Source organism: Manacus vitellinus, unplaced genomic scaffold, assembly GCF_001715985.3.
Source record: "Manacus vitellinus isolate BGI_N305 unplaced genomic scaffold, ASM171598v3 scaffold_7_pilon, whole genome shotgun sequence".
NCBI lineage: Eukaryota > Metazoa > Chordata > Aves > Passeriformes > Pipridae > Manacus > Manacus vitellinus.
In genome coordinates, this window is record NW_021940813.1 from 27,005,024 (window position 1) to 27,017,923 (window position 12,900).

Sequence of the window (12,900 nt, forward strand, 5' to 3'; positions counted from 1 at the left end):
AGAGCAAAAATCACAAAGATGAGCAGGTATCTTCTTCTGGCACTTTAAATGGTACACTCCTACACAGTACTATTAACCTTAAGTTTGGACACTAATGCATTAGTGTCTGCTACAATTTAAACAGAGACCTTACCCTGCTTTATGTACTGATCACATACTGCTTAATTAGGCATCTGGGATTAATTTCTAAGAGTGATCATCTTAAGTTCTAAAGCAGAAAATACAGGATAAAAATGCTTGTAAAGATGAGTATTGTGTGCTGATGGACTCAGAATGAAGTGAGCATAAGAGATAACACTGTGCAAAGACAACAAAAGGAACTGAAAGGAAGTTTTTAGACCAACAAGAATTCAAACTACAGTAAATAGAGATGTATTGAAGGTTTGAAAGATTCACAAAAAAAATTCACCTCTGCGTTTTTTCCCTGGTGATTTCAAGGGGTTCCCAAGCACCCCCATTTTTAGCCTTTCTATATTTTCAATGTCAACATATAAAAACTACTGTTGACAGCATACTTCCAGAACAGGCAGAAGTGGTAAGCTGAGATGCTACAGCCAGTTCTGTAAGCAAATATTTGAAAAGCATTGCCTCATTTTCTTTACTTAAAGAGTTTTCCAATTAAACTTTAACAGACACTATTTAAATAATCACAGGTAATCCCAAATACACAGTGGGGAAATAATCTACAAGAATTTCTTGAACTATTCCTGCATAGTCTTCACTAACGGGGATCTAATCTAGCACATTTTATCCATTCGGTTAGTCTTGTTGACTTCTTTTGGGGATACAGAAGGTAAAACTGTATTTTCCAAAGCTTGATAAGTTTGTCCCAGATGCCAATCAGCTGCAGGGCCTCCAACCTGCTACAACTCTTCTAAGGTACACAGGCTGAGGCAAGAGTCAAACTTCCCCTTCCAAGTTTAACTGCAACAACATTCCACTGAAAAGAGGTGTCCCAGCGACTTCCCAGGAACCTGGGCCATGAGATACTTACAGTGTTCATGGCACCTTGCTAGCAGCTCCAGGTCATCTATGTGGTAATAGTCGTAGCCAGAAGTACCCAGCACTTCAAAAGGCAAGTATCCTATAATTGGCGGTGCTCTGTGGTTAGGCACAACATAAGTGAGTTCATAAACCATAAAACAAGCAGTTCTGCATGTTGACATGGATATGCAAAAAGCCCAGATCTCCTTTCACTCATCGGTGTACAGTTGTTCATCCCAGGGGACTGGATCCTGACTTTCCCCCACCTTGTGCCTGGGATGCCCAGCTGAGCAGAGCAGTACTGGCAGCACCATCCAACCAGGACAAGGCTATGACAACCCCTTTTTTCCAGGGAAAATGTGGCTATGGGAAGCAATTCAGCTTCTCAGGGACCTTCACACAGGAACCTGTGGTGAGGAGCCATTCCCTGGCTGTTCCTTGGTCAGGGGCTCTGCGGCAGCTCCTGCAGTCCTTGCAGGGGAAAATGCATAGCGAGGTGAAAGGAAACCATCATTTGCTGGGACTAGGGGGATAGGAGGGGAAATTGTCTGTGCTGCTTCCCTCTGGGTGCCTGGAGAGCTCATCTGTGGTGTGCTGAAGCACTTGCTTTGTACCTTTGCCAGCACAGATGCCTCAGGCCAGCACAGACTTTCACTCCATAACTCGGTGGGAATTGCACACACACAATCAATGATTGGATTTGGAAAGAAGGATTTCTGCAGCTGTATAATAATTAGATAATTTTGCAATGTGACCGACTTTGGTCTGTTGATAATTTTAAAGGAAAGAAGAACAAGCTAATCAGAAATTTGGCCTGACAAACGGGGTACTTTTGTTTTAAAAGCCCGTTAAAAATAAATGCAAAAATAAATGTAAAATAGTAAACTTTTGTAGGAATTTCAGTGCAGCCCTCCTGTTCAGGAGATTTAGATGTGAAATGGAACACTATTTGAGATAACTGTACTTACGAAATAGCAGTACACAAGCACCAAACACAACCAGCTTTTCTTGTCACCAACCTGTGATCCAGGAATAAAAATTTCCACTCCAGACTGTGTCTTGATGTGAATTCCTCTAGATGTTCTTCCACAATGCACATCTCCTGTCCAATGGAGAAAACTGACTTACTGAGAGTTGCAGCTTCACCCCTCTGCTTCATCTACCTTTTGTTAGCTATAAATACATGGTGCATAAAAGGAGAAAACAGAGGATTCACCTATTTTCTGGCAATTCCAGAGAGGGATCTATTGTATTTAGCAATGCCAACATTTTTGCAGGAGCTGAGGAGAAGAACTGGTGATGCGCATGAACTTAAGAGCTGAGACACTGCCTCAGGGTGCCAAAACTTTATGGCTTTGAAGCAGTGCCTGCGGTGTAATGGCTGTGTTGTCCACAGCCCCAAGGAGCAATGCCCTTTTCCAGCATCCAGCCTATGCCTGATCCCACTAGGGTTTTGTCATGTCTTGCTTCACTCTCCTTATGTTACTACAGATATCCACCACGCTTGCCTGGTCCTCTTGGACATCTGCCCCCCAAGCTCTCTTTGAGAAAGGGGAATACTCTCCTCACTCAATAGCTGCAGAGGAATAAATGCCTTTCCTGTCAGGCAGGTAAAAGGCAGCAGTTTTGCATTGTACTTCACTGCTGCAGCGAAGAAGCTGGCTCTGAAGACTCACAGCAGCCCTCAGTGCTCACAAGACTGATAACTAATGAGTGAATTACAGGAGGCAGGGTACAGGGCTGTCTGTGAGGTAGGACATCCCCAGAGGGATGAGGATCAGGAGGTAGTGATTATTTGTTGTGGGGAGGTAGGAAGCAGAGGGAAGGATGGCACCATGGTGCACACCTGTGCATGGGCCAGGGCTGGTTGCATGTCCCACGGCCAACTTGCCTCCTGCTCATGGCTCTTCTCTGCCAACCTCTCCTCTCCCACTAGAGGAGGGGCAACTGGGCTGGGTCTTGCCAGCGTCAGCACTCCAGATTTGGTGGCATCCAGGGTTACTGTGTCCTTCATGTCTCTCCTGCAGGAAGGTCTCCATCATTGCTGATAAGGACAGCCTGTCCACTAGCTCCCAATGCTGCTATTCTCCAGCTCCCTGATGGCACATCCCCCTGTGCTGTGGGCTCAGTGATACTCTCCCATCATCTCCATTGCTGCTTCTCTCTCTGCTGTCCTTCTTGGGGAGAGAAGACTTTCAGACCACTAATGTTTTAAACCCTCCTGGGACCAGAGGACAAGTTGAGGTGCACTGTCATCAAGCATTTCTTTCATACATATCAATGCTGACAAAGTTGTTTAAAGTCTCTGGCTGTGCTGAGGCAAAAGGCTTCATGAACACTTTAAATTCCTCTCTCCCCCTCTTTCCAATTTAGGCCAAAATCCATGCTGATGCCAAGAATGTACACTAAAATTCAAGGTGCAACATACAAACATTGCTGTGTGCAACCAAATTGCTGATTCTGCCTTCCTTAGCCAGTCACATAAACATTTTTACTTTCTTTTTAGAGGAGGAAGACTGGGGGTTAAGTGAGTCACCCAAAGGAGAACCAAAGAGATGAGTGTTTAGGACTTTGTGGCAGTTAAAAGCTTTTCTGGGCTCTTCAGCAGCTGCTTCCTCCCTAGTACCACACAGCTCATTGCCATGTGCAGCCCATTTAGTTTCCCTGTTTATTTTGAGGTGTTAGCTATCCGAAGACAAGGGAATTTGCTTTTAGGTTTCCCAGAGTACCTTAACTCCAACCCTACTCTTACTATGATTACTGTGGTTAAGATTTATGGGAAGTGTCCTCACTTACCCAGAAAGGACTCTACTTGTCTGCCAGGGCCATGAATCAGTCAAGAGTGCCCTGCAAATCCCAGAGCAGTAACAGAGCCAGGCCAAGGAAGCAGTGATTTCATACTGGCCAGGTCTAAATTACATTAAAAAAATCTCTTAACCCCTGAGGATGGGGCATCTGATGCAGTAGTTCACAGCTGTTAATTAGGGAACAGCAGTGTCAGGCACAAGGTTGGATTGTCTATCCTTATAACCACAATCATGTATCTCACTACCAGGATTTGGGAGGAGGGAAACTAGCAGCAGTCAACCAAAGACACCGAGGGCACAAATTAAAGTGTTGGTGGCCACCTGTACATTGTCCCATTGCAGGAACAGAAAGCAGCAAGGAAGAACCCAATTTCAAAGTGACTTTGTAATTCCTAATGCAAGGAGGGTTTCCATTTACCATGTGATAGGGGCAGAAGTGACACTGCTTCCACAGATCCTGGCTTGCACTGATAATCCGCTTCACTGGATTTTTATGCATGAAATGTGATATCTGTAATCCATTCAATTAGCAAAACTAAGAACCTTCTATGTCACCTCATCTGAAAGTGTTACGAGAAGTTCTGAAATGAATGGGACCGAGGGCACGGACTTACCTTTAAAAACTGAGGCGTTGCCAAACGAACAGTCGCAACGAAGCAGATCTGCTTTCCCAGGGACGTTCTGTAAGCCCTCGGGACAGCCTCGTCAAAGCCATTGCAAGTGGAGTTAGGCACTAGGTAGGGGAAAAAATGGGACCTGGAATCATGCCTCATATAAGATTTTCTCTCCCTGAATATTTTGCACGCTTGAAGCCTACTAATACTATTTTTATTCAGAGAAGTGTTCTAAAAGCTTTTAAAGCTGATATGCATATATTTAAATCCAAGTCAGTCATGTTAGTCAGAAAGACATCAGAGCTTAACTTCAAGTATGAATTTTACAGGTTAATCCTGATAAAAATAAGGCCAAACCTTATTACAGAGCACAAAGCAGTTTTCTGGAAAGAAACCCCATGCATCCAATTGCTCTTTTTCACCACTCACAAGAAAAAAATATATGCTGCAGCATGCCTAGCACCATTACTTCCACAAGGCAGTGAAAAAATGCGCTGGCAAGGGAGGTAGCTGAAGAGAGTTCATCAAGTCATCAGTGGCAAAACACTAGGGCCCACAGCCAGCAAGGCTTCATCGAGCTAGTAAGAGGCTGCTTGTGATTCTTGGCTGCTGAAGAGTGTCTTCCCCTCCTGCATCTAAGAAGAACTGTCCCCAGTGTGCTCAAGTTCTACTTGTTTTAAAGAAGACGAAAAGGGACCCTGTGCATGGCTTCCAGAGATGGGCATATTTGGCAAGTCTGCAGGTGGCCTGCTGTCTCCTGAGACAATGGGTGGAAGGAAAAGGTGGATGTGATGTGGCTACACACTTTGTGTATGTTTTTTTATTTGCGTATTTCACGATTGCATGGCTCTTGTGTTGCTTGAGAGCCCACTAGCACCTCCTGCCACAGAGATGTGCTGCCAAAAGAACGTGTTGCCTTAAGCCAGCCCACAGTCCCATATTAGAATGACATAAAGCAAATTACTCCTCCAAATTCAAGCTGTTTAGAGATGGTAATCCCACTCCCACAGCTGTGAAAGAAAACTGTGTGCCAAGCTGCAATGGGAAATGGCTCTTGCCCTGCTCAGCCAACTGTCTCCCATGGGGGCAGAGAAGGTCCTATCTAGCAACCAGAGTTCACCAATGTAAGTTAATCTAATGCTAATAGAAATTAATGCTAATATGAAATTATCTTTTCTCACTATTAGGCCCCTTTATCCAACTTTATGAAGTTTCCTACAGTTTGTCTCTTCTGCACAGGACAAAGCATTACTGTGAAACTGAAGAGTTTTGTAGCTATCTGGGGAGGATATAAATAGCAATTTTTATCCTGAGGTGCTTCTGCACTGGGCTTTAGTTCACTAGCATAAACTGTAGAGATAGAAGAAGTCTCAATTTATCACATTTGTTTTTGGAACCCAGTTCAACCTATTAAAAGCCTTGGAATATTGATACATTACTGGTAACAAGGATAACAGGGTAGGAGATGGAAAAATAAGTACTCTAAGGCGAATTCACACCTATGATTAACTGATTTAGGCCACTGTGTGCACAACACATAGTGCACCAAAAAGGGAAAGAAAGATTCCTTATCTGAGAAGACAGCACAGATGTGAACATCCACAGAGATTATAGCCCTCTCTTGTAGTTGAGTCTGGAGGGCATGGCTGACTGGATATTGAGATAAAAAACATGGGCAAAACTCTCCTCTTTTCACCAGCAAAGCACACTTGCTCTGGGGACTTCCTAGGAATATGTATTCCCATTTTGATCCTGGGGTTATGTGTATATATGTGGATTTCTATGGGATTATTAATACAAGAGGTGGATAAAAGGAAGAGTTAGGAGCTGCAGGAAACAGGAGAAGCCTGAGTAAAGAGCTATTGGTCCATCTCTGATATTATCATCTTGTGCAAGTCTGTTCATTTCTGTAGTCAGTCCTCTTTAATAATAAATGGGAATGCTATAAACCCACACTATGGGCATTGTAAAAAGTTACTTCCGAGCTTACTATGTAGGATGTTGTCACATCTGAAGTCAAGGGGGCTGTTTCTCTCTGTAACAGCCAAGTTCAGTACCAAATGCTTGCAGGCTGGGCTCTTAAATATGAAAATAAGATAAGCACATTCAGCCTCTGAAGCACAGGTATGATAAGTTAAACTAGTTAGCAAACCATGGGCTTGCAAATGACACCAGCTGTAGGAGAAAGCGGAGACTGAGTGGAAACTAAGTCACCAAAGAGAGCAGATAATTTTTAATGTCAGCTGTTGGATGTAAACAGCCAGGAGCCTGAGACAAGCAGAATACATCCCTGACTGTGGCATTTAAAAAATAGGATCATATTTCCAACAGGTAAATGCAGTACTAAAAGGGTAATAATTATTGTGTAGGACAGCTAGGTAGTGAATTTGGGATTTCATCACAACTTTTGAGAATGGTGAACTTAAGCAGCAGTGAATTAATAAGCCCAAGGAGATGAGACAGAGCTGGCCTGGTTGGAAGTCATCCTGTGTTTGAACAGCTCCTGTGCCATCTCCATACTCAGCTGCCTTTGACAAAGCCCAGAGCATTAAAAGCCTCAATGATGCAGGCAGGTAGCCACCACCTTGCAAAGTACATCTCCATCTGAAAATGACAACTACAATAACCAAAAGAAAAAAACCCATTCATGTTTGCTTCTGATTATTTTTTTTGTATCTGTTCTTTCCCCAGCTCTATCTGCACAGCCTGTTTTGCTCTGCTTTTGCAGCTGGTCAGCAAATTTCAACTTTTTTTTGTTGATAAGTTTTGAAGTGTAGTTAAAAAAAGAGATAATTGCAATAATTAAAAAATTATAATCATCATAATAATAAAATATTAGTAACGAATATTATAATAACAATAATATATTGATAACTAACAATAATAAAATAATATCATAATAAAAATATAAACCTTTTAAGCATGCCTTCTGAAAAATCATACTTTATAATTCTCCAAGTCTCTTTAAAAGAAACACATCTTCAGGTAGTGAAGTTCAGTAGCGAACTTTCTGAGAGCACCACAGAAAAAGAGTGGAGTGAAAAATACAGGATCAAGCCTGAGACTAGGATGATATTAACATTTTTAAGTCCAATACAGGGCTTGGAGTGCTTCCGTCAGAAGATGCCTGATGAAGATGTTAAACTGGCTATAAACAGGTTGGTTTGGGTAAATGAGGGCATATGTGTTTCACAATTAAATGATCTGGAGAAAATATCTTGAGTAGGGAATTAGTAGGTAGTGTGACAAAGCTAAATACATTATCAAAAAGGTGAAACAGTTGTCTCAAATATATCAGTTAGCTGATACTCCTTAGCATGAATTTTAATAGTTTTTGCCGTTACCTATCACACCCACTGCTCCTAGAGCTACCACAGAATCTTTCATAGAAGTATTAAATATCCACAAATATCTCGTAAGATAGAAAGAAGCTGATATGCCTATATAATTTGTTTTTAATTGTTGCTGTTTTGTTTTTAAAGACAAGGACACTGAGGACAGAATGTTAAAAATAAATAATATATACAAGGAACCAAACCCTTAACTAGCACAGACAAAAAGATTTTTATCCTTAGGGATACAAATCATGCCACCTGAAATGAATGAAAACATGTTTAGAAAACCCCACATGCCACTTTATTCAGTTAATAATGGTGCAACAGTCAGTTGCTTGGTCATCTTATTTTAACATAGAATGTGTAAAACATAATCTTCCTAAGATAGCAAGCCTCCCATTTATGCCATTTGAAAGAAGAAATCCCCCCTTTCTATTTTGTCAGTAGATGTTAATCTTTAAAGAACCAGTTTTAGTGACTATCAAACAAACTCAACAGCGATTTCAAAAAATACAAGCCAAACAGACCAGAAATCAAGATTGTTTCATATAAATAAATTCAGACCACATATAAACAGAATATCCATCAATTAATATATATATAATGAAGAAATCTAAAGTGCTGGTGGCAAGCCAGATTGCCCACAGTAGCTTTTGATGAATAACAGTGACAGTGTCCATACATCACCTGTCTACTTTGATCTCCTCTCTCCACCTTCCTCCTCCTGTTTCTCCCCTTGCCATCGTGTGTTGATATGAATCCCAAGTAAATTCTTTAGGACAGGAATGGTGTCTTTTTCTTAAATACCCATAGAGACTCCAGCATGAGTGCTGCATATTGTTAGTTGCAGCTTCTATGATATCATTAATAGCAAATATGCAGCTGTCGGTTCTGATCAAAACATTCATTTTGGATTGAGCTATTCTTGTTTTAGATGTTTCTGCACATACTTTGAGGGTTCAAGATCAATGTATCTCCTGTATAAATCTGTTTATTTCTTTTAAAAAGGAATTCAGATTGAATTACTTGTTCTGGGAATTACAAGATTTCTTCTCTCCTCAGCATAATAATTATCTTGATGTTTATTCTTATATCTGAGAGATATATCAGCTCACAGTAGAGTATCTGCTATTATTAGCATTCAGTACCAGATACTTCTTGAGTTTCCATGTAACTGGGAACAAAAATGCACAATTTTAAATTCCACTATAATATTTAATTATATTACTTATTAGGAACCTTTTTTACATAATGGTTATCTCCTTCTTCAAGAGAAAAACTTCAAGCATTTTGGACAAAAGGACAGATCCATCACTTTAAAGATGCTGGTGGTCCTTTTTTGTATTAGTGAACTCTTTGAAAGGAAGGACTCCATCTTTGTCCCTTTCAGGAGTTTTGAAGCAAGTATGTCACCTCAGAAATAGGATGCTAATACCAATATTTGGATATATAATTATGAAAGATCTTTGTCTGTTTACAAACGTATAAACAATTTTCACAGGAGGGATAAATTCAGTCCGTCTTATCATTTCTTATCAGACTAAGCTATTAAGCGGCTTTGTAAAATTTATTCTCACTAAATTTGACATCTTATACTGGAAGCTAAGCATTTCCTTGGATTTTTGGGGAGGGTTATCTTTTTTACTTGCCTTCCCCCTCAGCCCTCAGGCAAAACTGGATATGAGCTACTGCATTATTCATTGGTGATGCTGATATGACTCTCTCCCTTATCAGGTACTACTAGTCAATAGGTACAGTGATGGCACTTGGCTCCTCAGATGTTTGCATACATTCATGTCTCTTGTTAAAATGTAGGCTACAGAACCAGTACCTGAAATATATAAAAATATTGGAAAGAGTTTCTATTTGCAAATAAAACAAAAGCAACCCCTATGATCTGAGAGCAAGCACAGAAGCAAGAAGGAACTCCACTGGCCCATGGGCCACCTCCTCTCTTCTCAAGGGACTACTGAATCTTCACATCAGGTTACAGTCCTGCTTTTCTCATTGAAGCTTAATTAATGATGGTTATATAATCCTCCCAAATGGAAAATCAAATCTCTTGTATTTGATTTAGCACAGCCAGTGACTCATGCAGTCACTCTGCTCAGCTCGCATTGCTGTTTCGTTGGTCGGCTGCTCTCGCTTGGGCACAGCTAATTCAAGGGGGATTCACTCGTGCAGGCAGCTCGTGTCACATCCCTGGTGTTCTGCAGCAGGGGTTACAGAGTACAGCTTCCCCAGGACTAGGCCAAGTGTGGACCTTCTTGCTAACCCTGGCACTGGACTGTGCAGCTCCTCTAGCCCCCAGCTACAGCTGAGACCTGGAGCTCTGGGAACAGTGATCTTCTGAAAGACTGAAAACATGCTTTGAACTATGTGAACTTTCCTGGGCAATTTCTAGGGTCTCTACATGCATGTCTCTGGTTCTTCCAGGATCAGGGAAGATGCCAGTGACTGCTCCTCTGTGAGAATAGCATGAGTTCGATCTAGGCTGTGTGTGCTCTGGCTCCCTGACAGCAATTCTGGTAACAAGTCACCTTGGCAGATATCTGGTATTTGTTCTAGTTCAACATGAAAAAAATTATCTTTGGCATCTCAGTACAATGGCCTTTAAAGCCCCAGAGCTCCCATTAAAGTTAGTGAGAGCAGCTAAGCCCCTAACTGGCTTTCTAAGCCGCAGTCCTTCAAATTAATCCATTCAAACCCATCCCTATATGATGTTCTCAGCCATAAGTCACAATGCGATTAAAGGAGAAGGTATGAGGGAGGAAGGAGGGGGAAAGGTGACTGGGAATCCATGAGCATGACCCCCTTCCCCCAAGCACCACCACTATATGAGCAATGAACAATAATATAATGAGCCTAAGAAGATGATAATTCAAGGGAGGTTACATAAAAGGTTATGTGGAAGTGGAATAAAGCTAGTTACATTTCTGTTAAAGAGGGCAAAAGAGGACCTACAGTTCTTAAAAACATTAGCAAAGGTTAAGTGAGAAGGAAAGGTGAAAGATTTGCTAGGGCTGTTACTGCCACAACCCTACATTAATGACAATGGAATAGCTAAGTATCCTGATGGGATACAGCCTGCCCAGGGATAAAAGAACTTCCCTGGCCACAGAGTCTCTGGTGTCCCTGCAGCAGGAACATGCAGGCAGGGTGGACTCAGAGTATGCTCAGAGTATGCTCAAACCATTGAAAACAAAAGCGGGATTTGGCATTGGGTGGCTAAAAAGGAACAGCAGAGATTTGTGTTTAGAGAACATTCTGTATCAGTCTCCCATGTGTAAAAACATGCTCACACTTCCACTGCTCTGAAAAGCTATAGGGAAAAACATTCTTGAATACATTCATAAGGAATGTCTCCTGCTAATTAATCTTAATTTGCAATTTCCTTCATTCTCCCCCAGCTAACTCTTTTCTTATCTTTAGCTTAGCCTCCTTCCTTCACAAACACCTCCAAAAAGCAGGATTTGGGGCCAGCTGATCCTGTGCACATAGGATGAGTGCTACCCTGAGTGATATGTCTCTCTCCTACCACCCTTCCCACCACTGTCTTTCTCACCCACTTGGTTCACAGCAGGAGGAGGGATGACTGGAGAATGAGTATTTATTTAACAGGAGGAAGAAGAGGGCAATCTCTGTCAGATCCAGCAGGTGACACCCCTGAGGTGCATGGGCTGGGTGAGATAGTGCCTGATAGTGAGGCATCCTGGGGTGTGTGTGGGCCAAGCAGGGGTAGGAACCCAGCCCACCAGTGCACCCACCAGATGCTCAAAGGTGCCTGTACCACAGGTTCCTGTGCCAAAGCCCCTGTATCAGAAGAGGTGCTTGCCTCCAGCCCTGGGGCTGGAAAGCTGCTCAATGCACAGCTGCGTTCATACGGTGCTCGCTTGAGCTGACGTCTTCCATGTCTTGCTCAGGTGCATCTGGCTGATGCAAGGAGCCCAGTGGATCCATTGACAACTGCCTGGGAGGTTTGCACCCTCCTCTGGCTGCTCGCTCTATCCTTGGCCCAGGGTTATCAGCTCCCAAGCAAAGAGAGTTTGCTGCTGCTACATCACGAGTCTGGTGCCCTTGCTTCCACCTTTGCGGAGAGGTGGTTTTGTGGCTGGATTAGGAGCTAAGAGGGGGACAACACAGAGGCAGCCACAGGGACAACTCCCATCTAGGGGTAGCAGTGCTGCGGACACACTGGTGAAGCAAGTATTTTCATCAGGCTCTGCATTGAACTGGCAAAACTAAAGTCAGATGGCAAGGGAGCCAGGAGGCACCATCTCACAGAGGCAGGGTGAGGGCTGTCCCCTCCCTGTCAGCTGGAGAGTCAGGCTGCAGCAGAGATGGAAAGAAAGTGGAAGAGACAAAAAAAATGGAAGTTTTAGAAAAAGTGGCACAAAGGGGAAAAAAAGAATTTGAGGCAGAAAGCACATATCTTATTTGAAAGCTAGAAGATGGGATCTTTGGAAAATGATTTGGTGCCTTCTGAAATCATTATGTTCCCATTTAGTTTATATGCATTAAGCTAGGGAAGATATCTATATTGCAAGTTTTATCTTTCTTCTGAGAAAAAGCCACTATACAAATGCTGGGATATGAAATCCTAATGGGTAAGGGGGCAATACTAAGGTCATGCCAAAATAAAAGGCTAAAAATCCTTGAAGAAAATGGATCAGAAATTCCCCCGGTAAAAATGTATCCTTATGAGTCAGCACCTGAAATCTGGTTTCTGCTCTAGAAAACAGAACAGCTTGCTGCGTGCGTCTGTCAGGCAGGCGCATTTCACTTCATTCAAACTAGAAAGCATACAGGCAGTTACAATTTTTTATACAAACAGAGCCTCGAATCAGATGGCACAAAACAAGAAACACATATCTCCATCCTGCACGTAGGTTTCTATTCTAGTCATGTGGAGCAAGAGCAGAAAGTTAAATGGGGACAGGGACATTTTTTTCGCAGTGAGGCGTGCAGTTTTTGGAAAGCACGGTGGGGAATTTTTTTGCAGAGGATGACCTATTTGGAACAATACCAGCAACGCTGGACATGCCACTCTGGAGTTCAGTCAGGCAAGTAACTAAAGCAAACTTGGGCAGGCAAGAGAAGGGAAAGCAATAAAAGAGTATTTAATTTCTGATACTAATGGCCATGCAACAATCTCTTTGT

At 42.3% G+C, this 12,900-nt stretch overlaps 1 protein-coding gene across 1 annotated transcript in view; it reads right to left on the minus strand.

The window, feature by feature from the left end:
* Nucleotides 1-12,900, minus strand: part of NPAS2 (neuronal PAS domain protein 2) — a 52,181-nt gene that overhangs the window by 22,074 nt on the left and 17,207 nt on the right. Inside the window, exons 7-9 of the mRNA XM_018083958.3 lie at nt 4,406-4,524; nt 2,004-2,086; nt 995-1,101 (exon numbers count right to left, since the gene is read on the minus strand). Coding sequence (XP_017939447.1) covers nt 995-1,101; nt 2,004-2,086; nt 4,406-4,524 — 309 coding nt within the window. The remainder of the gene's footprint in view (nt 1-994; nt 1,102-2,003; nt 2,087-4,405; nt 4,525-12,900) is intronic.